Source organism: Equus caballus, chromosome 24 (genome assembly GCF_041296265.1).
Source record: "Equus caballus isolate H_3958 breed thoroughbred chromosome 24, TB-T2T, whole genome shotgun sequence".
Classification (NCBI taxonomy): domain Eukaryota; kingdom Metazoa; phylum Chordata; class Mammalia; order Perissodactyla; family Equidae; genus Equus; species Equus caballus.
Window position 1 is genome coordinate 24052387 of NC_091707.1, and position 23141 is coordinate 24075527.

General features: G+C 39.3%; 2 protein-coding genes across 3 annotated transcripts in view; both read right to left on the reverse strand.

Annotated features, from left to right (window-relative positions):
- ESR2 (estrogen receptor 2) overlaps positions 1 to 4142 on the reverse strand; it is a 135470-nt gene extending 131328 nt beyond the window's left edge. For both annotated transcript variants that reach the window (XM_070249126.1, XM_070249127.1), the window contains exon 1: positions 2503 to 4142. The gene's annotated coding sequence lies outside the window, so the exon portion shown is untranslated. The remainder of the gene's footprint in view (positions 1 to 2502) is intronic.
- A 3468-nt stretch (positions 4143 to 7610) lies between these two features.
- Positions 7611 to 23141, reverse strand: part of LOC100062118 (coiled-coil domain-containing protein 170) — a 40341-nt gene continuing 24810 nt past the window's right edge. The window contains exons 5-9 of the mRNA XM_014735632.3: positions 21702 to 22016; positions 20527 to 20727; positions 11584 to 11808; positions 9997 to 10215; positions 7611 to 7867 (exon numbers count right to left, since the gene is read on the reverse strand). Of these exons, the coding sequence (XP_014591118.1) occupies positions 7706 to 7867; positions 9997 to 10215; positions 11584 to 11808; positions 20527 to 20727; positions 21702 to 22016 (1122 nt within the window). The 3' untranslated portion in view covers positions 7611 to 7705. The remainder of the gene's footprint in view (positions 7868 to 9996; positions 10216 to 11583; positions 11809 to 20526; positions 20728 to 21701; positions 22017 to 23141) is intronic.

The following is a 23141-nucleotide window of genomic DNA, read 5'->3' on the forward strand; positions in this document are numbered from 1 at the left end:
AAATATTATATACCCCAGCAGTGGGGATAGAAAGGTAAGTAACTGAGGCAAAAATCTTATTACCTTACCTTCTACTATGACAAGAAAGACAGTAAATAGAAAAATAAAATACTTTCAGATAGTGATAAGTGCTGTAGACAGAAAAAGGTAACGTAACAGTGATCAGGGAAGGTAAGTGAGGGTGTAATTTTTGATAGTGTGATTAGATAGGCCTCCTATGGACATATCAAGATAAACAAGACCACACTATACATTCTATTAACAACCTAACTTCATCATTTGACAAAGCTACCAGTCTTAACCAGGGTTGCTATAACACAATACCGTAGACTGGGTGGCTTAAACAAGACATTTATTTCCCACAGTTCTGGAGGTTGGGAAGTCTAAGAGCAAGGTGCCAGCCAGTTCAGTCCCCACTTCCTGTGAACACCCACTTCCTGGCTTGTAGTGTTCTCACAAGGTCTTTCTTCCTCTTCTTACAAGAAAACTAATCCCATCATGGAGGCCCCCTGTTGATGACCTAACCTGAACCTAATTACCTCCCAAAGGCTCCACCTTCAGACACCATCACATTGAGGGTTAGGGCTTCAACACGTGAACTTAGCGGGGACAAAATCCAGTCTATAGCAGCTATCTTTCATGTCAATACACTTACATCTTTCCTTTAAAACTGCATCCAGGGGCCGGCCCGTGGCCGAGTGGTTAAGTTTGCGCACTCTGCTGCGGTGGCCCAGGGTTTTGCTGGTTCCGATCCTGGGCACACACAGGGCACCGTTCATCAGGCCATGTTGAGGCAGCATCCCACATGCCCCAACTGGAAGGACCCACAACTAAGATATTCAACTATGTACCAGGGGGCTTTGGGAAGAAAAAGGAAAAACAAAAAAAACCTTAAAAAAAAAAAAAATAAGAGGGGCTGGCCCCGTGGCCGAGTGGTTAAGTTCGCGCGCTCCGCTGCAGGCGGCCCAGTGTTTCGTCGGTTCGAATCCTGGGCGCGGACATGGCACTGCTCGTCAGACCATGCTGAGGCAGCGTCCCACATGCCACAACTAGAGGAACCCACAACGAAGAATACACAACTATGTACCGGGGGGCTTTGGGGAGAAAAAGGAAAAAATAAAATCTTTAAAAAAAAAAAAATAATAAGAACTACATCTAGGGGCTGGCCCTGTGGCTGAGTGATTAAGTTCACGCTCCGCTTCAGCGGCCCAGAGTTTTGCCAGTTCGGATCCTTGGTGCGGACATGGCACTGCTCATCAGGCCATGCTGAGGTGGCATCCCACATAGCACAAGAGGCACTCACAACTAGAATATACAACTATGGACTTGGGGGCTTTGGGGAAGAGAAAAAGAAAAAAAAAAAGAAGATTGGCAACAGATGTTAGCTCAGATGCCAATCTTTAAAAATATACATATATATTGGTTGGCTGCTAAAAAAAAATAAAGCTACATCCATCTTGATGCAAAACTGTATTTTCTTACAGTTGTAAACAATGCTGTGACAAACACCTTTACATATATATCTTTGTGTACATGTATAAATATTTCTGTAGGATAAACTCCTACAAGTGAAATTACTTGGTCAAAGTAGGCATACATTTAAACTTTAGATAATATCAAACTGCCCTTTGAAAAGGTTTTAAAAATGTACATCTCCTCAAAAAGGAAGAAACACTGCTTCTGTAGTAATTGCCAGTACAAACATTTGTATCCAAAGATTTTATGTATTTCTAGTCTCTTATAAATAGGCCATTCTCAGTCTTCATTTTATTCGATCTGTAATATTTAACACAGTTAATTAACCCTCCTTCTATAAAACATTTTCCTCACTATTGTTCGAAAGCTGCAGGCTTTTGTGGTTTTCCTCATCACACACTGGACTCTCCTTGTCAATCTTCCTTCCTGGTTCCTCCTCATCTCCTTGAAGTCTAAACATGAAGTGTCTTACAGATCAGTCCCTGGTCCTCTCCCTGCCTACACCCATTCCCTTGGCCAGATCACATTCAACTTCATCGATTTAAATACCGTATGTCCACTTGGAGGTCTAAGAGGCATCTAAAAGCATCTACGGCTGAATTAAAATTCAAAACCTGGTCCTTCCACAGTGTTACCTTATTTCAACTAAGTCAATGGCAACTCCATCTTCCCAGTTGCTCAAAACAAATCTTTGCTTTTTTTCTTACAATCCAACTTCCTCTCTTCAGATTTCTGCTCGTCAGAGTCTATCTCCTACCACCATTCCCTATACTCTTACTTTGCCTTAAAAAAAAAATTACAGTATACAGTTCTTTAATTGATCATTGTCCTCCCACCAGAACATTGACTGGGGTGGGAACTTAGCTGCTTCACGGTAGTATCTCTAGCATCTAGAGTAGTGTTAATTGTTGCTGTTGGCTTAGTAGCCACTCAATAGTTATTTGCTCAATAAATGAATGAGTTGTACAGGTTATACACAGATCATTGAAAACCAGGCTGAGGAGGCAGGAAAGGCAATAAACTTACAGACAAAGCATCCAGGGTTGGGGCCCAGCCTAGGCACAGCCATGAAGCTTTTAGGCAATTTATCCTTCAAAGTCGATTTCCTCATCTGGAAAATGGAGTTTATGCCATACTCCTCGGCAAACAAGACAGTTGAAATGATCAATATCTATTTGGTATTGCAATACACAAAAGTCTCACTACCTGAAACTTCGAGGAACATCTGCTTCAACTCTCTTAACTTCACCTGCTCATGTATAACACAATTTGGGTGTACATTTTCAAAGGCCCTTATGTTACATTGCATCTCTAAAATGTCCACTTGTGCAAAACTTGAGAATAAAGGCTATTACCAGGAAAAAGAAGTCACCAAAGAATCTCAATTCCATTAAGGTGATGTTTGCACAACTCTGTCAATGAGTTAAAAATCACTGAATTGTACACTTAAAACAGGTAAATTCTGTGGTATATAAATTACATCTCAGTAAAACTATTAATAAAAAAGTCTCTAATTCCATATATGAGGCTCCTGTAAAATATCATCAGAATTTAGAAATAAGGTAAAAGCCATCTCCCAAAACCCAAAAATAAAAAATGAATCAAGTTCAATACATGAACTCTGCCATCAATAAGACCATCCTAAAAAACCGTTTACAAAAGAACCCAGATGTTTGGTCAAGTCCAAAGTGACTTGAACAACTTATTTTCAGAACAGTAGCGTAATCCGTGCGTGTTAAGAACCAGCTAGGTTCTCAGAAGAGAAAGCAAACTCATCCGACTCGGAAACCGGCAGGACCACTTCTCACAAGCGTCCCAGCAGCCTCCATCCTCCGGTCCTGCCCCCCCAGCAAATGCCCCCCGTCTCACTTCTCCTCCAGAGCGGACGCCCAGGGGAGCACTGTCCGCCCTCGTCGGACACCTGGCATCTCGTGCATGTCAGGCCCGCGTCCGCTCTCCAACCCCACATCTGCGTGCGGGACCCCACAACGACTTGCAGGGCCGACGACCCTTCCCTGCCCGCACTGGCCGACCCCGGGGTTACCCCGGGCTCTGGGGGAGCCACGCGGCGCCCCACCTCGGCGGGCTGGGCTTCAACCCTGGCCGAGCATCAGGGTCACCTGAGGTTTTGAAACCAGTTACGGGCGCCACTCAGACCCTCCGGCTCGGAATCGGGGTGGGGTCCCCGACACCAGCCTGACGGCGCCGGTCGAGAATGCCGGAAGCCGCCCCACGCGCTGCAGGTTTAACCTCTGCAGGCCGCCCGGCGCCCACCAAGTCCCCGCGCGGGAGTCAGGCCTGAACTGCGCGCGGGAGCGCCGCGCCCTCAGCCCCGGCGACGCGCGCCCTCCACCGGGCGGGTCCCAGAAACGCGCCTGCCTCCCGCGCCCGCGAAACCGTTCCCGCGAGACCGCCCCTTCCGGCCCCGCCCCCTGCCCCGCCAGCGAGGGCCTGCAGTAGCGGCTCGACGCCTCCTCACGGGTGCCCCACCCCACAGGAAGGCGCGATCTGGACTGTTCCACCAGCCAATCAGCTCCGCCAGCCATCCAAACCCAGTTCCTCGGCGTTTTCTTCGCCAGCTTCCGCCTGCAGCGACGCACAGCGCCCCCGCCCCCGCAGTTGAGAGTCTCCGGGTCTCTTTCCCGCAGGGCCGCGCACGCGCAGCCACGTTAGGCGGTGCGCAGGCGCAGAAACGCGGCCCCGCTGAGCTGTCGGTGAACAGGGGTTCTGGTCTGTCCTGCGCGCACTTCGGTGGAGGGAGTCGCTTCTCAGTATTAGCTGCGTGCGCAGTGAAGTCCTGAATAGGAGTCCCACACAGGAAGGCGGTCTCCGTAGAAGCAGCTCCATGTGTCTCTAGGGTGTTTTAGACCGCAGGCGAGGCGTCAGAGGAGGGTGTGCAGGTCCTAATGGTCCCTCTTTGCGGAAGGGACGCGCGTGGGGGAAGGGCAGAGTCTGTTAGGTGGGGAGGGAGGAGATTGATCTCATCCTTTCGCGCCTAGGGACAGGCGCTTTGCAGCTGAGAAAACGATCCCCTGGCAGAAAGTGCCTAGTGGCTGCGCCTGCTGACTCCTGTCCTGTGGCTACAGGCTCCATTAATCTGACCCAAAAACGTTTCTGTCAGGGTAGCTGGGGCTGCCTGGAACCCCAGAGTCAGAAGGCAGAAGTCCAGGCCACATTTCCTCTGTAATTTTGAGATAAAGAAAATTTGAATTCAACCCAGGACTTCACCAAGGGTTACACGGCTGGTTAGTGACAGATATTCAACAAGAACTAAAGTCTCCTTATAGGCATTGCTTTTTCCCACTGTGTTGTCTTACCACGTGCTAAGTTGAGCCCCATAAATTTGCCATTTTTACTCAAACTCATGCTCTTCTCTAATTGCCGTCTCCCCAGTCTTGGACCTAGAGTCACTTTCTAGTTTGGCCCCTGAGAAAATTCAGCGTTCCAGTTTACTCTCCTTGTCCCACACCTGAAGGAGATACGATTGCTTAACTAGTGGATCTGGTTGTCATACTTAATCTACTTTTGGCCATTTGAGTAGTTTCCAGTTTGGGGCAGTTATGAACAATGCTGTGATAAGTAATTTTGTGTCCTTAGGTAGAATATGTATATACATTCTGGTAGGTATATATTGTAGGGAATGGAATTGCCAGTTCATAAGTCATGCATGTGTTCAAATTTAGTAGCTATGAACTGTGGTAGGCAGATAGGCAGAATAATGGCTCCCCCAAGATGTCCATGCCCTGATGGAACCTGTATGTATATTAGGCTTCAGGGCAAAAGAGAATTAAGATTGCTAATCAGCTGACCTTAAAATAGGGAGATTATTCTGGATCATCCAGGTGGGCCTGGTGTAATCACAAGGTTCTTTAAAAGTAGCAGAGGAAGGCAGGAGGAAGAGAACAAGAGAAATGATAACCCAAGTAAGACTGGGCAGACGTCATGACCCTGGCTTCAAAGATGGAAGAAGGAGGCTGTGAGCCAAGAATATCGGCATCTTCTAGACATTGGAAAAGGCAAGGAAATGGATTCTCCCCTCTCCAGAAGGAACATAGCGCTGCCAACACCGCTGAGACCTCCAAAAATGTAAGATAATAAATATTTGTTTCAGCCACAAAGTTTGTGATAATTTATTACAGCGGCAACAAGAAACTAATATACTGCCAAACAGTTTTTCAAAGTAATTTTATCAATTCAAACGCTTAGGGAAATTTGAAAAAAGATCCATACTTAAGCATCATACCACACTAGCTGAACGGGAATCTCCGGGTAGCTCCAGAAAAAAAGGTCTTAATTAAGTAATTCTAATGCATCTTAAAGGTTAAGAACTACTTATCCGAAACCTTTAACTCTAAATCCCAGTTCTCATCATTGAAAAACAATGTGGCAGTGATTTGGCCACAGGATTGAAAGCAGTTCCAGAAAAGACTGTTGTTCCAGGTATTGGAAGGGTCCTTCTCCCTTATCTGCTCAGAGCTAACATGGCTAACCTTTTACAGTGCTCCGTGGTTGAACAATCAGTTCCTACGAACACAATTCATGAAGGAGCATTAAGACTAAGGCCTTATTGTACTTACAGAAGATTTTTCTTTAAGATGCTTATAAAGTCGCTCTTTCAGAGACTGCCACACCTTGGCACCTTGACCTTCATGGAGAGCAGCTCTGGAAAGGGGGACAGCCTGCCTGGCTTGTGGGGTAGTGCAGTCCCCCAGCTCCTTGTGCTGAGGCTGCAGAAGCCAGTTGACCTTTGGCCGTGGCCCTGGGGGAATCCTGAACAAGAAGGTTGAAGAGTTACACTTTGAGCAGGATGGAGGTTCTGGGCAGGGTGTTCCTACCTTTCCTCTGTTGCTAGGCCAAGGATAGTGTTAAGAGGAAAGGTAAGTGAGTTTCTTATATTGCAGCCAGGGTTCCTGGAGTTAACTTCCTTGGTAGTGGTACCAGCAACTGCTGGGCCCCACTTGACAACAAATTTACAAGTCTTAAGAAGCCCTGGGCAGTTTCCATCACAAAGATATGTCATCAAAAGGATTGAAGACCTAGGTCTGGCCGCCTGGTGTAGTGGTTAAGTTCGGTGCATTCCACTTTGGTGGCCTGAGTTCGAGTGTTCAGATCCTGGGCATGGACCTGCACCACTAATCAGCCACACTGTGGTGGCAACCCACATAGAAAAGTAGAGAAGATTGGCACAGATGTTAGCTCAGGGACAATCTTCCTCCAGCAAAAAAATAAAAATAAAAGGAAGAGCTATCCAGTGTTGAAACTATAAACTACTTAGAGCTAATAATTTAAGTATTTCCTTGACAAATGTCAAGTATCACTATTTCTCTTTAAAATTTGAAATAATCTGCGGCATGCTGAGATCCCTGCCATGCACCTGAGTGCCTTGGCATGCAGTTTGAGAAGCATGGCTGTGACCATTTAGAAAATGAGTGATTCTCATTTTTTGCCTTGAATGAGTATTCGAGATAATCATTTTCTTCCAAGTGCTACTTCAGTAGGGTCCTGTGTAACCTGACTCCTTCCACTCTGCAAATCCCTCTGTAACAGCCCCACAGGAGATCTGTTTAAATGACCACAGTAGGTATTGAGTCTCCATAGGCTTGGATAAATCTAAAATTAACTTGGAAGAAGAGCAGTTTCCTATTTTAAATGAAATACATAAGAAATTATACTGTTTAAAAAGTAGCCTGTTAACTTAAAGATTGGCCTACCATAAGGAAAACACTGGCAGACACTATTAAATACTAAAAAAATTAAAACTACAAAATACAGTGTATTGCACATTTGTAAGAATTCTAATGCCTTTCTTACCCTTTCAACATTTCATATCTGATTTTCACACTCAGTTAATTGAATAGATTAGATTCAAATTATAGAATACAACTTTACCTGGATTCGTAAGGGGAGTATACCCAATAAATTGTTCATTCTAGAAACAGGCTAACTATAAATAGTCCAGCTAAGAACACATGATCTGGTTAATATCCTGCTTAAAATATGGTTAACAATAAATATAATTAGATAATAGTATATAAGTAATAATCCAGACTAGACCATAAATAAATACACAGAACAAGATGATGACAAAGAAAAGTTAAATGCCAAACATCAAAGGAGAACAGATTCAAATGAAATTCTTTGAATGCATTTTATTCATAGCATAGCCATATTCAAGATGCTGGAGGAAATGTCCGTATCTTCTCGGCAGCAATGAAAAGGCAGAACTTTTTTATTCATTATCCTGTCCAGTCTCACAATTAGAAGCAGGCTTTGATTTGTTAGATGCTTCATAAACTTGTACAATAAGCCTTAGGTGATTGATGATTGTCTTGTCTGATGTTTTCATGTTAAATCCCAACATCTTCATAATAGTTTCTCGAAAGTCAACAAACTACAAAGAACCACCCCAAAAACCAAGACACGTCATTAGTTTTGGTCGCCTGCTTACTGTGTGCAATGAAATTGGTGTCAGAAATTTAGTCTTATCAAACATTTATGAAATATAACATTCTACATTCAAATAGGTTTTTAAAGCTAGAAAAATGGTCTCTTCTATTACAAGAACTTTTAAAAATTTCCTTTTAAGATTTTTTCTTATTTTTACACTTTTATAGATTAAACCTAATTTTATTGCTGATAGTTTTTCATCCATAGGGTAATTCCTTTTTGGAGTTCTGATTTGCTGTATGGTAATAGTAGTCCCCTAAAATATATATCTCTCTACACGTCTTCCAAAAACCATAGTGATCAACAAGGAAAGCAGATAACATCACCCGTAAATCATGCCTAAAGCATAAGTAGAGAATACCACAGACTTCAGTATGCATGTAGGTGGGGAAATCAATATCCTAAACCAGTAGAGGCAGCCTCAGAGCCCACACTGGAGGATGCAGCTGGTTTCCACTGGTGTCCCAGAGACAGGACAGTGCATAGATGGGAAAATAGTAAGAACAAGGCTGAGACCTGGTGTATCAGAACACTGGCAAGTGAGGAAGGAAAGGAAAGGGGCTCAGAAGCACATGAGACAAGAATGGCAGTTCCAGAGGGCAGGGTTTCTGAGGGAGGGGAGGTACTTGGAAGGGTGAGGTGTTCCTTGGAGGCTTGGTGATAGAGGAAAAGAAAAAAGCAAATGGTGGAAAATAAGGGACTTCTATAAATAAGAGTATTGCAGACTCAGACATCACATAAACCCCACTCCGACATAAAAGGTTTGATGTAGTGAACTTTAGAAACTGCACTCGCTGTGCCAACAGAAGAGGGTGGTGTTGAGTTAAGAAACCTAGTAAGTAAACGCCACCCCATAACAACCCTAAAGTAGAAACACCTGAAACTGAGAGGGCAGGGCAATTCACGGAATTTTAAAGTGACTGGATAAATGGGAAATAATGCACATACAAAGTTACTTTAAGAAGAAAATAGAAAGGGAATATCATCCAAACTGTTAGGCGACGAAAATGCTCCTCCCGAGAAGACAGCTGTGAAGTCAAAGGAAATGGGTTTGACACAACACCTGATATGAGTTAAATATCAATTCAGCAAGGACTGGCAGACATGGGGGAACAAAAAACTTTCTTTTGAGTCAAAGATGTAATAATTCAGAATAGCAATGGACAAAAAAGATGTCCAAGATGCCTCATGGATAAGGAAGATGTGATGATCGAGCTCAGAAAAGAAAAAGACAAAATCATGTCAGAAATGAAGAGTCAGCTACAGAGAGCCCAAAGGACAGGAGATCTGACTGAAAATAGAAGAAGGGACACTGAAGAGAAGAATAAAAACAATCAAGAATATGAATATGCGTAAGTTTAAAAAAGAGAAAAAAGTAATAATGCCATGACTTTATGTTTCAAGACTCTCTTAAGGTAATTGGTTAAAGTTATATATTTGTTAAGCAGCTAATAGGAGGTGTGGTATATAATTCCCTAATGGCCCCAAATTATCAGTTAACCTTTTAAAAATTCTCTTAAAATATCTGCTTTATAAATATAGTGAAAACCTAAGCAACTTTAGGAGCAGTACCATCTTGTCCTAGAAAGTGACTCAGCCCCAAACACACGGTTTCCCCTGAACTTCCATTCTCTCGCATCCCTAGCCTCCTTGTCATTGGTTAGTCAGGGGATTGTACGCAAACCTAAGCTAAGATAATCATATGTCCCATCCCTCACCACTGTGGGTTCACCAGGAATAGGCATTTGACCTAAGCTGGGCTTATAAGACCCTTTCTTGGATTCCCTCTCTTGTCATGGAAACTACACATAAAACTCCATGGCTCAGTCAGACAGACAAGCTGACTCACAGAGAGACGCCAAGAAGAGATGATGAGAAAAGCCTTAGAGGTTCCACTGCTGATCCAGGGGCCCAGGTGCATCTCTGCCCTCCCAGAGTTCTGGTTGTTTCACTTAGCTTGGATTCCATAAGCCAATAAATTCCCTTTTATCTAAGTTAGGTAGAGGCTCAGTTGAGGTGGGTGTTTATCACTTCAACTTAAAAGAATCTTAATATGGTAATTACAAACCTAACCTCTTGTTGCTGTCCTGATACTTCTTCAAGTGTGCTCTTCGCCGTGCAGACTTCAGGAGGGGCAGAATTTAACGTCTGATGGGCCCGCTCCTTGTCCCATCTTGCCTCTTGCTCAGCAGAGTCTGATGTCGTTTTCAAGTTGTCTGTTTTCCTAACTGCCTTCCTTTTCATTGCTTCAGCTTTTGTTAAAGATTGCCTGAGCTTTTCAATTGTTTTGTCCTGTGAGAGTATAGGGTTGGGGGAAGGGGAGGCAATGGCTGTGGTTAGATCTCGTCTAAATAACAGACAGGCCTGATGCATGATAATGCCTGCTTCTTTTCCTACTCTTTTTTTTTTTAGAACTAGATACATGGAAAAGAAAGAAAGTTTCACAATTTATGAATTAAGAGGACGTTTCTCCACCATCATATTCATCAATAACCAACATTCACTGAGCAGTTTTATAAACCAGGCACCTAGGATTTAAAGAGGTTTAACACATGTTCCATGTCCTCAAAATCTTACAGTCTGTGCTAATCAAATAGAGAAAATAACTGTTTCTCCAGTAAGAGAAATATTGCTGATAAAATGGCAAAAAAAGAAAAAAAAGTTGATCAATAAGTATTTAGTGCATCTTTGGCTTAAGGCATAAAATGTATGTTTGAAATACTACAACTGAAGCTTGATATGGAGAAGGTCCAAAGAGGAGCCCAAACAATGACTAAAACTTTTAACTATTACCCCAATAAGAAAAACAAAACTAAAACAAAAAGCAAGAGATCCAGAATCCCAACATTTAGCGTACTAGTTGCCTGAGAGGATTAGGTAGGAGAATACAAGGGGGCTTCAGGGGAATTGATGATACTGATAAATAAATGAAAAGCAATAGGATATATTGGACTACATGACGACGCCATTTGATTTAAAACTAATTCGGTCTGACCTTGCTTTTCCAAAAGGGCCTGATGCGGTCTGTTGAACACGTGTTGTACATCTGCTTTAAACATTTACTATGTCCCAAAGCCAAGAATGATGCCCTTGAAGAGAGGGATGTAGCTTCCCCCCATACTGGCATTTCCTTAAGGATAATCATCTCTTTCTGGAAACTAAGGATTAACCACTGACCTGCTGTGCTCACCTTGTGACCACTGACCTGTTGACCACCAATCTGCTGGGTCAGCTAAGCATCTCATGACAGTAGTAAAAGAGATATTCCTGTCATATGTGATGTGTACTCTTTGTTCCAAGACAGTATATAACCAGTCTGTACACCCTACTTCTTTGGTGACCTTCCTTCCTTGAGGAAGGAAGGCCCTGGGCTATAGTCCTAAGACCCGGCTCATAATAAACTCACCCCAATTTTGATTTATAGGTTGATTATGGATTATTTGTGTCAACAATACTCTGTTTCTTAAGATGAAAAAGGCAGATTTGCAGGCATCCGATTTTATTATTCTACATGCTTTAATATTATATATTTTCTTTTGTATGTATGTAAAATAACCTTAATGCTAATTTTTCTTTTAAGTTCAATGAGAAACATGCAGCTAAAATAGTAACAGACCAATGCTTAAGTGAATTTTTGAAAGTCTCATTTAATTTACCTACCTTAAAGACATTTACTCTTGTCAGTTGAGTTTTCATATTTTTATTTGACAACTTCAAATCACTGAGCTGTTTCTGAAGTTTCTGAATTTTCTCCTCTAATCTTTGAGTTGTAGCAATCTGCAAATTCTGCTGAATATTCAGTAATGTTTGTTGCTTGTCTTTCTCTAGCTCTTTGACCATCTTGCCATGTTCATCTGTCTGGGAATACTTGTTCCTGGAGTTTTCCTTTGCAGAAATCAACAATATCGAAATAAGGAAGTTACGCTTTAAGATGGCATTCCACACTAGCATACTAGAGTAGCATACTAGACATACTAGCACTCTAGACCGATAAATTGTAGACTTCATAATACTGACATAAGTAAAATATTTTTTCACCATAAATATGCATCATTAAAATAATCCAGAAAATAAAATATAACAATAAAAGTGACGATTTAATGCTAACAAGGTTACAGTTAAGTAGATACTTTTATAAATGCTGGTGGTAGCACAGATTAGTTCAACTTTTCTAGGAATGTATTATAAGGAAATAATCAAATATTTGGATAAGGATTGAAGCACAAAGATATTCCTTACAACATTATTCATAACATGAGAAAATAAAAACAATGCAAATGTCAAAAAAGAGAATAATTACATAAATTACATGTGATTGGTTATATGTTCCCTAGAAATCAAGTTTTCAAAAATATTTACCAAGAGAAAATACTAATGAGATAATTAAATGAAAGAAGCAGGATGAAGAAAAACTATGCCTATCTCCGTTATGTTAAAATATTCATGGAAAATAATCAGAAGGAAATATACCTATATGTTAATACTGGCTATCTCAAAGTGGTAGAATTACTGATGATTTTAATTGTATTCTTTCTACTATTCTGTACCTTATAAAGTTGCTACCAGAAAAACAAAAGAGAGAGAGAAAGAAGGGGTGAAGATTTAGATACCATCTATTTTCATTACATATAAACTAAAAACTAGTAAAATGTATATAAAAAAAGAACCACTGGTTCTTTGGAAAAACAAAATAGATGCCCCAGGCAAACCTGGTTAAAGAGGAAAGAAAAAGTGAAAATACACAATATTAGGAAGGAGAAATGTATAGAACTAATGTACGTAAATTAATTTTATTATGAGAAAAAAACAGTTATTTGAAATGTTGTTACAAATGTTCTAATCCATTAAAAGAAATAAAATAAGTCATATATTAAGGAACAAGAATCAGAATGGCAACATTTTTCTCAATAACATTGGAAATTAGAAGACAATGGAGTAATGCCTTCAAATCTCTGTGTGAAAATAAAGTTTAGACCCAGCTATCAACTGAGTGAAAGGGGTGAAAAAAAAAAAAAAAGACTTTGTCATTCATGCAAGGATTCAAAAAAAATGTCTCTTTCCAAGACACCATTTCTTAGGAATTTATTAGAGGCGGTACTCCAGCAAAATAAGAAAGTAAACCAAAAAAGAGGAAGACATGACATTCTGGAAACAGTGCAATCTAACTAGAAGATGGGAGGAAAAAAAAGTCACAAGATCATAGCTGTGCCCAGGCCCACAGAACAAACAATCCGGACAGAAGCAAGACAATAAAGGACTTTGGGTGAGAAAGAATGGGAGATTTTTATAGATTAGAAGATCATCTGATGTAGTATTGTGGAAAAAATTAATAAATGAATGTTGAAAATTATACATATGAAAACACAAGAAAAGTATTAACTCTAGGAAAAATAAAATGCAATACAAGAAAGGGAATGTACCACGAGTATAGTACCTGGCATTTTGTAAACATTATTTAGTGTCATAATGAAGTAAATGCTGATTAGGGATTTAGCTAAAAATACTGATATACCTATATTGGGAAGATGGAAGCGGAGGTAGGAAAGTGGTATAAGACAAACTTTCATCTATCATATAACAGGAAGTCAACAGATAACGTCTAAAATAAATAACTCATGATATAGCAATATAAGCAAATTGCTGAGGGAAATGGAATTTACTACCAGAAGCAACAGCTAAAAGCATTGGAAGTAGTTACCTCTGGGAAATAGCATATAGAGGTACAGAAGTGGGCTGCTGCTTTTCAGTGGAAGAGTCTTGGCATATTTAATTTTTAAAAACGTACACATATATTATATATATAAATGTAAAAGGTAAAAAGAGTTCTCTTAAATAACTTCAGCTTATGGGGGCCGGCCGGTGGCGCAGTGGTTAAGTTCGCTTGTTCCACTTCGGTGGCCCGGGGTTTGCGGTTCAGATTCCGGGTGCGGACATGGCACCGCTTGGCAGGCCATGCTGTGGTAGGCTTCCCACATATAAAGTAGAGGAAGATGGGCACGGATGTTAGCTCAGGGCCAGCCTTCCTCAGCAAAAAGAGGAGAATTGGCAGCAGTTAGCTCAGGGCTAATCTTCCTCAAAAAATAAATAAATAAATAAAAATAACTTCAGCTTAAAGAAGAAATGGAAGTCAACAGTAAAATTATAAACATATATAAAACATAGTGAAAGAAAACTTCATATTAAAATATACTGGACAAGCTACAGAGGAATATTTACAGCTCTACTGCTTTTCTGATTTAAAACAAAGAACAAAAAAAAGGCATACTAACATATCGGAAAAGAGAAAGTAGGGGTATACATTTAATAAAGATACCATATATTTTCATTATATGTACATCAAAAATAAATTACTAAAATGTATATAAAGAAAGAACCACTGGTTCTTTGGAAAGATAAAATAGATGTCCCAGGCAAGCCTGGTTAAAGAGGAAAGAGAGAAAGTAAAAACACACAATGTTAGGAAGGAGAAACATACAGAATACATAGATATAGAAAAGATTAAAATAAGTGTAAAAGACTATTTTGTAACTCAGTGACAATAAGTTGACCATCTAAAGGGAAATACATTATTTCTTGAAAAACACAACAGTATACAATTGTGTCCAGAAAACCAAAGAACTCTAGTAAAGCAAACTGCTGGACTTAATAAGTGAATTCAATAAGGTGGTAGATAATTAATAAAAATATAAAAGGCTTTTGTCTATATTAATGATAACCATTTCAAATAGAAATGGGGAAAATATATTATTCACAATGCGCAGGAAATCTATAAAAGACCTAGGAATACATTTTACAAGAAAGACTTATATGAAAGATGTACAGGATTTATCTGAAGAACATTATAAAATCCTATTGGAATACATAAAGAAGATCTGCTAAAGGGAAAGAGGACATGTGCCAGGTTATCAGAAATTATCAATCACTAAAATTATAAATACTTAAATTATAGATATCTGAAAAGTGGGATATTTGTATGTCAATAATCTCATTTTAAACACACATTTGGAAATACTGAGAATTCAAAAAAAATTTTAATTTGTCAAGAATTATATTATTACAAAGCTGACTGAGTAAATTTTAAACAGTATTTACCAGCTGCTACTTTGACATAAAATTCTCTGTTGTTCCTTTAAATGTATCCTGTGGGACTAATTCTTCATTTGCCACTAAATTAAATTTAGGACTTCCCTGATCACTTTCAGTTTAATGTAAAAATTATAACCTCAGCTTTACTCAAAGTTATGGCTACTCAAGAGACAAGGGATGACATTAGCAGGTCAAGAAATGATAAAGTAAAAACAACCAAGTAGAAATATTCGATATGAAAATATAATAGTTGAAATGAACAACACAATAGATGAGATAAATAGCAGGGAAAAGCTGCAGAACAAATTGAGTAAGTAGGAAAATCAGATTGAGAAACTTTCCAAGAAGGCAGCAGCGAAGGATAAGATATAAACTATTGGGGAAAAAAAGCAAAGTGTATTAGGGTTCTCCAGAGACACAGTACCAATAGGGTGTGTGTGTGTGTGTGTGTAAAGAGAGAAAGAGATTTGGGTAACACAGTTGTTGGCACTAGCAATTTTGAAATTTGAGGGCAGCCCAGCAGGCTGAAGACCCAGGGAAGAGTTGATGTTGCAGCTGAGTCCAAAGGCAGTCTGGAGGCAGAATTCCCTCTTCCTCAGAGGACCTCCGTCTTTCCTCTTAAGGCCTTCAACTGATTGGATGAGGCCCACCCACATTATGGAGGGTCATCTGCTTTACTCAAAGTCTTCTGATTTAAGTACTAATCACATCTAAAATGCAACATCTGGACTAATGTTTAACCAAATATCACTGTAGCCTAGCCAAGTTGACAAATAAAATTTCCAGCCTTCAGATGAGTCATAGAAGGAGAGAGTAGAAAAAGAAGAGAAGAGCAAAAAAAAGAAAAAAGAAAAAAAGAAAAGAAAAGAAAAAAGAAATCAAAAGAAAATAAATGGAGAGGGGAAAACGTTGAAATAATAAGGATAAACTGACAGATAAAAGATTTAGATTGAAAAGTTCATAAAATGCCAAACAAGAGAGGTAAAGAAAAACAATACATCTAAGCCCCTTATAGTGAAATTTAAGAACATCAAAGCAAATGAGAAAATTCTAAAAGCTTCTTGAGAGAAAGAGCAGATCACCTACAAAGAAATAACAATCACATTGATATCAGACTTCTCAACAGTAACAAGGGATGCAAGGAGATATTTTTAAAGAAGTTAATGAAGGCACTTTGAACCTAGAAGTTTATATCCAGCCAAATTGTCATTCAAATGTGAGGGCATAATAAAAATGCTATCACTCACATGTGGTGTCAGAAAGTTTGCCACACAAAGATCTAATTTTTTTATTTTTATTCTTTTTGGTGAGGAAGACTAGCCCTAAGCTATCATCTGTTGCCAGTCTTCCTCTTTTTGTTTGAGGAAGATTGTCCCTGAGCTAACATCTATGCCAATCTTCCTCTATTTTATATGTGGGATGCCGTCACAGCATGGCTTGATGAGCAGTGCGTAGGTCTGTGCCCAAGATCTGAACCTGTGAAGCATAGGCTGCCGAAGTGAAGCACGCAAACTTAACCGCTATGCTACTGGGCGGGCTCCACAAAGATCCAGTTTTTGAAAATTCTCTTGTAGGAATACTCAAACAAGGAGAAAAACCCAGGAGCATGCTTCAAGAGATATGCAACTAAGGGTGATCAAATATTTTGGTCAAGTTTAGTGATTGTCTAAAAAAAATTAGCATCCAGTAAAAGAAAACAGATAAGAGATATATCAGGCAAACGTGAGCCAAAAGAAAATTGTTTTAGTAACTGTAATTTCTAAAAATGAGAATTTAAGGCAAAATTTTATAAAGGACAGAAAAAGAATGTTTTATAGTGCTTAAAAGAGCAAGACAGCAAAAATCATCGTAAGTGCATATGCTCCAGTAATCTATAAAGCAAAAACTGACAGAACTGCAAGGACAAATGGATGAATCAAAAATTATACTTGGAGAATTTAGCATACCTTTTTCAGAATCAAGCAAACAAAAATAATCAGAAATACTGACAATCTGAACCATATGAATAATATGCTTGAGCATTAGCTATCTATGGAACTTTACACCCAACAAGCAGAGAACACATTCTTTATAAGCACAGATGGAACAGTGACTAAAATAGACCAAGTATTACCCTATGTAGGAAGCCTCAATAAATTCTCAAGGATCCTAGCATACTTCTACAATGTTGCAATAAAATACTAATTTTAAAAAATGCCATATGTTTGGAAACTTAAAAATGTATTCCTATATTTAAAATTAAAGATAAGGAAAACAGTACCTGTGTATTTGTGGAACAAAGCTAAAGTAGTTCTTGACAGAAAAATCATAGTTTAAATAAGTGCATTTATCAGGATGCTTGAAAGGGTAACTGCAAACCAGTTGCTCTTCCTCTTCCTCTTCCTATTCTTCTTCTTTTCCTTTCTGAACAATTTAGTCCAAAAGCTCGAATTAGGGGGCAGAACAAGGTAGGCATCCTCACCAGAATGAGAAGGGAAATGCCGTGGCCCAGAGTAGGCCTACGGGGCCCAAGCAGGAAGACAAGTGTCCGCAGAGGGGGCCCTACAGAGGGACTCGGAGCCTGAGCAGGGTGAGGCAAGAGCCCATGTGGAGAGGTGACCTGTCATGGAGTGTTAGAGCCTGAACGGGCCAGGAAGACGTGCACACACTTCTGGAAATCAACAAGAACAAGACAGGAACCCAAACAGCAAAATGGGTAAAGGAAACCAGCAAAGACTAAAAAGCCAAAAGACTAAAAAACAAAGGAAATGCACCAACGCATTATTAGAAAAAGGCAAATTAAATTAGCAATCACTTTATACCTAACAGAATGACAAAAGTTAAGAAGCTGGTTAATGTCAAGAATGTGGAGATTCAAGAACCCTCGTGTATCGGTGGTGGGACGATTGTTCTATGAGAACTGTCTAGCAGTATTTAGTCAAATTAAGTGTATGCATATCCTATAAGCCATCAATTCCAATCCTGAGTAAACATCCCTAAGAAATTCACTCATGGGTCCTTAAGGGGACTTGTATGAAGATGCTCGTAGCAATGTTGTTTGTGGTGGCAGAAAGACAGAGGTAACTGGAGTATTCATCACTAGAGGAGTGGACAGGCAAAGCATGGCAGATATGTACACTGTAGAACTCCATGCCGTAGACAGAAGCAATCAACTAGATGAACAAATAGCAATATGAAGTGCATCTTAAAAATATAATGCTGATTAATAGAATGAGATTTTTAATACAATCCATTTATGCAAATTTAAAATATATGCACAGGGGCCAGCCTGGTGGCAGAATAGTTAAGTTCGTGTGCTCTGCTTTGGCAGCCCAGGGTTCACAGGTTCAAATCCCAAGTGTGCACCTACACACCGCTCATCAAGCCATGCTGTGGCAGCATCCCACATACAAAATAGAGGAAGACTGGCAGAGATGTTAGCTCAGGGCCAATCTTCCTCAAGCAAAAAGAAAAAAACAAATATATATATATGCACAAAAATTGCATTTTAAAAGAACATCTGTAAACAAAAAGATACACATTAAACATGTTAGATTGATTTCCTTTGGGGGACGGAATGGGAAAAGGAGCTAAAAAGGAATAAATAAATAAGAGAGGGACCTTCCATGGCCCAAGATAATGTTATGAACCATGGAGTTTGATTAACTCAGCCTTCTGCATCTGAGGTCCAAATTGTGAGGAGTAGGAAGGTAAGGGGATCCAAGTGGTCAACAGCATTTAAAAAAAAAGATGGTCAACTTTACTAGTAGTCAAGTAAATATAAGAAATGTACTATTTTAACCCAACTTACACAGACACAGACAGACAGACACACACACACACTCTAAAAGAATGACAGTATCCACTGCTGGCTAGGGTCTGAAAAGGAAACAGGCATTCTTATATATTATTAGCTGGAAAGTGAACTCCTTCTGCCTTTTGGAAGGTAGTATTCTGGCAATGGTTATGAAAATTTTAAATGGTCATATACTGTGATGCTGTAATTCCACATTTAAAACTCAATCCCAAGGGGAAGACAGCACCAGTGTGGAAAGAAATATGTATAAACATACGTATTGCAGCATTACTTGCAGTGGCATAAAACATGGAAATAATCTGATAAGCCATCAACAGGGAACTGGTCAAATAAATAAGTTATATACACACTATGGAATACTATGCAGCTATTTAAGGAATGAGTTAAATCTAAATCTTTTGACCTAAGACCATGAGGTACTTCCTTCTTAAAGTAAGAAGAATATCTTGACTAGTATAGTCCCAGTTTTATAAAAATACCACCACCCACATATATGTGCTTGCATATTTCCATAACCATGGCAATACTTGTAGAAGATATATACACATTGGTTACTGAGGTGAAAAAGGCAGAAAGAGGGTTGGAAAAGATTATTATTGTTTTCTTCAAACCTTTTAACATGGTTTCAGGTATTGTGGAAAGCATGTGTTATTTGTATATTCTTAAATTTTAATATAGCATTTTTAAAAATTTTGCATGGAAATGATCATCATCAATCACATATTCAAGAGCAGAGGTAGAAGCTGGATTCGTCTTTGGACTCTGTAGAGGACATCATCGATACCATTTCACTAAGTGCTGGAACTTTTTAAAACTGAGCGCTCAATACATAGTGGATGAGTGAATGAATGGAAGGAGACACTAAATGAGTGAGTGGTGAGCAAGTGAGTGAGATTATGCTTTGGGCCATAGCAATTATACAAATAGTATAACATAGGTTTGAGTGTGACAAGCAATTCTATGAAGAGGTAGTAAAACAGAATCAAAATCTCCTGAAAATAAATTATATTGCATCCTACCTACTTCCATCCCACTCTTAGGATTGACTTTTTCCTTACTGATTGAGAGAGGCAGAAAGTAGAGAAGGTAATGGTATATTGTATAGTAATCATTGAGGAACATCATCAATGGCCCCTTCCCAACACCCATCATATCTGGCTGACAGTGTCTGAAATTCTACCTTTAGAGAGTCACTCCTTGAGCTCCTTTTCTTCCAATCTTCTTTTTACAGTACACTAAGAAATATGTTAACAAATGCCTTCACAATAAATACCAAATATGTGTACAATAGAGAAATGGGAGATACGAAGTAAGGAGAGGCTTTTTTTTTTTTTAAAGATTATATTTTTTGCTTTTTCTCCCCAAAGCCCCCCGGTACATAGTTGTATATTTTAGTTGTGGGTCCTTCTAGTTGTGGCATGTGGGATGCTGCCTCAGCGTGGTTTGATGAGCAGTGCCATGTCCGCTCCCAGGATTCGAACCAACGAAACACTGGGCCGCCTGCAGCGGAGCGTGCAAACTTAACCAATCGGCCACGGGACCAGCCCCAAGGAGAGGCTTTTTGATAAAATCAGGTTTAAAGGTTTGTAGCACATTTTCCTCCCTTTTCTAATATTAAGAAAAGTATAAATAGTATTAACAGCTTTAAACATTAGATACTACAATAAAATATGATTATTTTCATTGTCAAAGAAATGCCTCATACTTCAGGATATTCTTACTTTATTCCTGTCCAAGTCAAATCTCCCTTGAAAAAAGTCATTAAGATCAATTTTTCCTTCCAGGTATTTCAAGGGTCTTTTTTGTTCCCTACGCTTTTCCTCAGTGTGGGGGGATTCTTGGGCAGCGGCTTTACCATGCTGATGCAGGTGCTCCAGCCACTTAGTGAGCATCTGAATTTCCTGCTGAAGGCCCTCAGTTCTCTGTAGGGAAAAAAATAGATAAAACGTCCTGCTTGTGATGATTTCTATTTCCTTTCAAAACTATGAGCAAGTTCTACTTACACTGACATTGTAGTGACATTAAATTACTACATAGATGAATAGGGAAGTTTTTAGAGAAGATTTGACATGTTTAAGCTGGTTTTAAAAAAAAGAAATAGATTTGATATACAAAAATAAGACATTGTTAGTAAGCACTGAGAAATAAATCTGTATAATGACTTTTAAGAGAGCAAAGTGTAAAAAAAATGGAACTCTACAAGAAACAAACCACTGTGTAGCAGGACTTACTAATATATTGAATTTAAGCGATATGTATCTTCATTTGAATTTTAGGGTGAAGAGTCATAAAATTTTACTAAAATGGTTTGGACACGAGAAGATATATCCACTTAAACTTGCTGGTTCAATGTTTTGATAGACTTGACCAGTAAATTCAAACAAATAACTGATTCGACAATTTATTTTCCTGCACTGACTGAACTGAGTAGTGTTTGCTCAGACGGAAACATCATCTTTACCATACCACTATTTTTAAGCTAGCATTCATTGAGTGTACACTGAACTGCACTAAGCATTTATCACGTATTAATCCACTTAATCTTTACAACTAGTCTGTGCGATAGGAACTATGCCTCCCCAACCCCCACCTTGCCCTGACTCCTGCCAAATTTTACAAATGAAACCGAGGCACAGAGAGGATAAGTAACCTGCCCAAGACCACACAGCTGGCAATGGCAGAGCTGGGATTCATGCCGGGGCTCTCTGCTCTGAACAAACACACTATACTACCTCTGCTGTAATAATGGACATCCTCTTCCCTTTTATCACTGCGGTAATAAAAATAAAATCAAAATGAAAATTCAGAGCCACAGTTTACTAAATCGACTAATATCAAAATCCACATCTTAAAAGAAGCAAATTTGAAAGAATAACTTTTCTGTAAACACACTTACAGACTTCCAAGATTGCTCATTGGCACCAATTTCCTGAATCCTCTGTTTCACAGCTTCCTCCGCGGCTGGTATGGGGACGACACTGTTGCTCAGAAGAGTAGCGAGCTGACTGAGGAATTTCTGATAGTGGGATTGCACAGTTTTACTTTCCCAGCTGAATAAATATGGATGTCGGTCTAACTCATACTTTTGTTTTTCCTTATGGATCAAATCATGTTCACATTTATCCCAATTTTTCTGTCCATCTTTTGGTCCTTCAGAGTGAGAAATGTTGTCTCTCTCAAAATTCTTGGCCAGGATAGCTTCACCCTTATCCTAAATATGCCAACACACGTGTTAAACTTCCCATTTGGAATTTAATATTGAGACATCTACTGCCCATCTTTTGAAATATAAATATAGTCATAATACAAAACTTTAAGAGAAAAGGCTTTCAATAGAAATTAAGAGTTATAGAGTCATAAGACAGACAAAGACATACTCAAAAGAGCATACTAGAATATCAAGTGGTATTTAAATGATGGTATGGAGAAACTGTTTTGAGAAGATAGGAAATTTAGCTTAGAGAAGCAGCTAACCAGACCACCCCAGTTTATGGAGGAACTCTACAGAAAATTTTGAACTAATAAATGTGAGAGGAATCATAGAAATTTAAAAATCAGCATTTTGCATCTCCTAGTGAAATAACTGATCAGGCAAGGATCATCACTAAATGCTAAGGCAAGTGAAAAGTTGGCAGGAAAACGGATATTTTCATAAAGGCTTAATTATGGTTATAGAACATCATTTACTAACAACAACTTAGATAATGTAAAAGTATAATGAAAGAAGTCACATGTCTTTCCCTTGTGTTCCTGTAATCATCCTGCTTCCATTGTAAACAGGAAAAAAATAAAAGATAATGCTTGTACTTCCCCTTCCCCCCGCCTCCCACAGGAAGATTTGCCTTCTTTCCCTCTTCTTGCCACCTTCAACTCTGGGAGCTGAGTAGAAAATTCAGTTTCTAGGCTTTATGTTGTGTGAAACTGGGAAATAGAAGGGGATCTATGGGTCTGCATCACTAAAAGCCTAGAAAGAAGAGGCAGAATAAGAGAGCAATGGAAGAAAATGTCAGAGCTGCATGGACTCTGGTGTGAGAGAGTTTTTCAGAGATGTGACAGATTGGTGAGAGAAGTGAAAAAAAGTGGAAATGTTACTGTGAATTACTTGAGAGAGGCAATTAACAATTGGAATTACTTTAAACGACTTTGAAAGTACTTGCTGGATTTTAAAAAATGGAACCCCTCACATTAATTGGATCATGATGGACCTTGTTTTACATTCAGATTATATAATGAACAGCTATAGTCTAAGGATTTCAAACTAAACTTTCACCATGTCCTTGATAATGGTCTGTCTCCTATCCTCCTCCAATATTCCTCTATAAAACCTCTACTCATT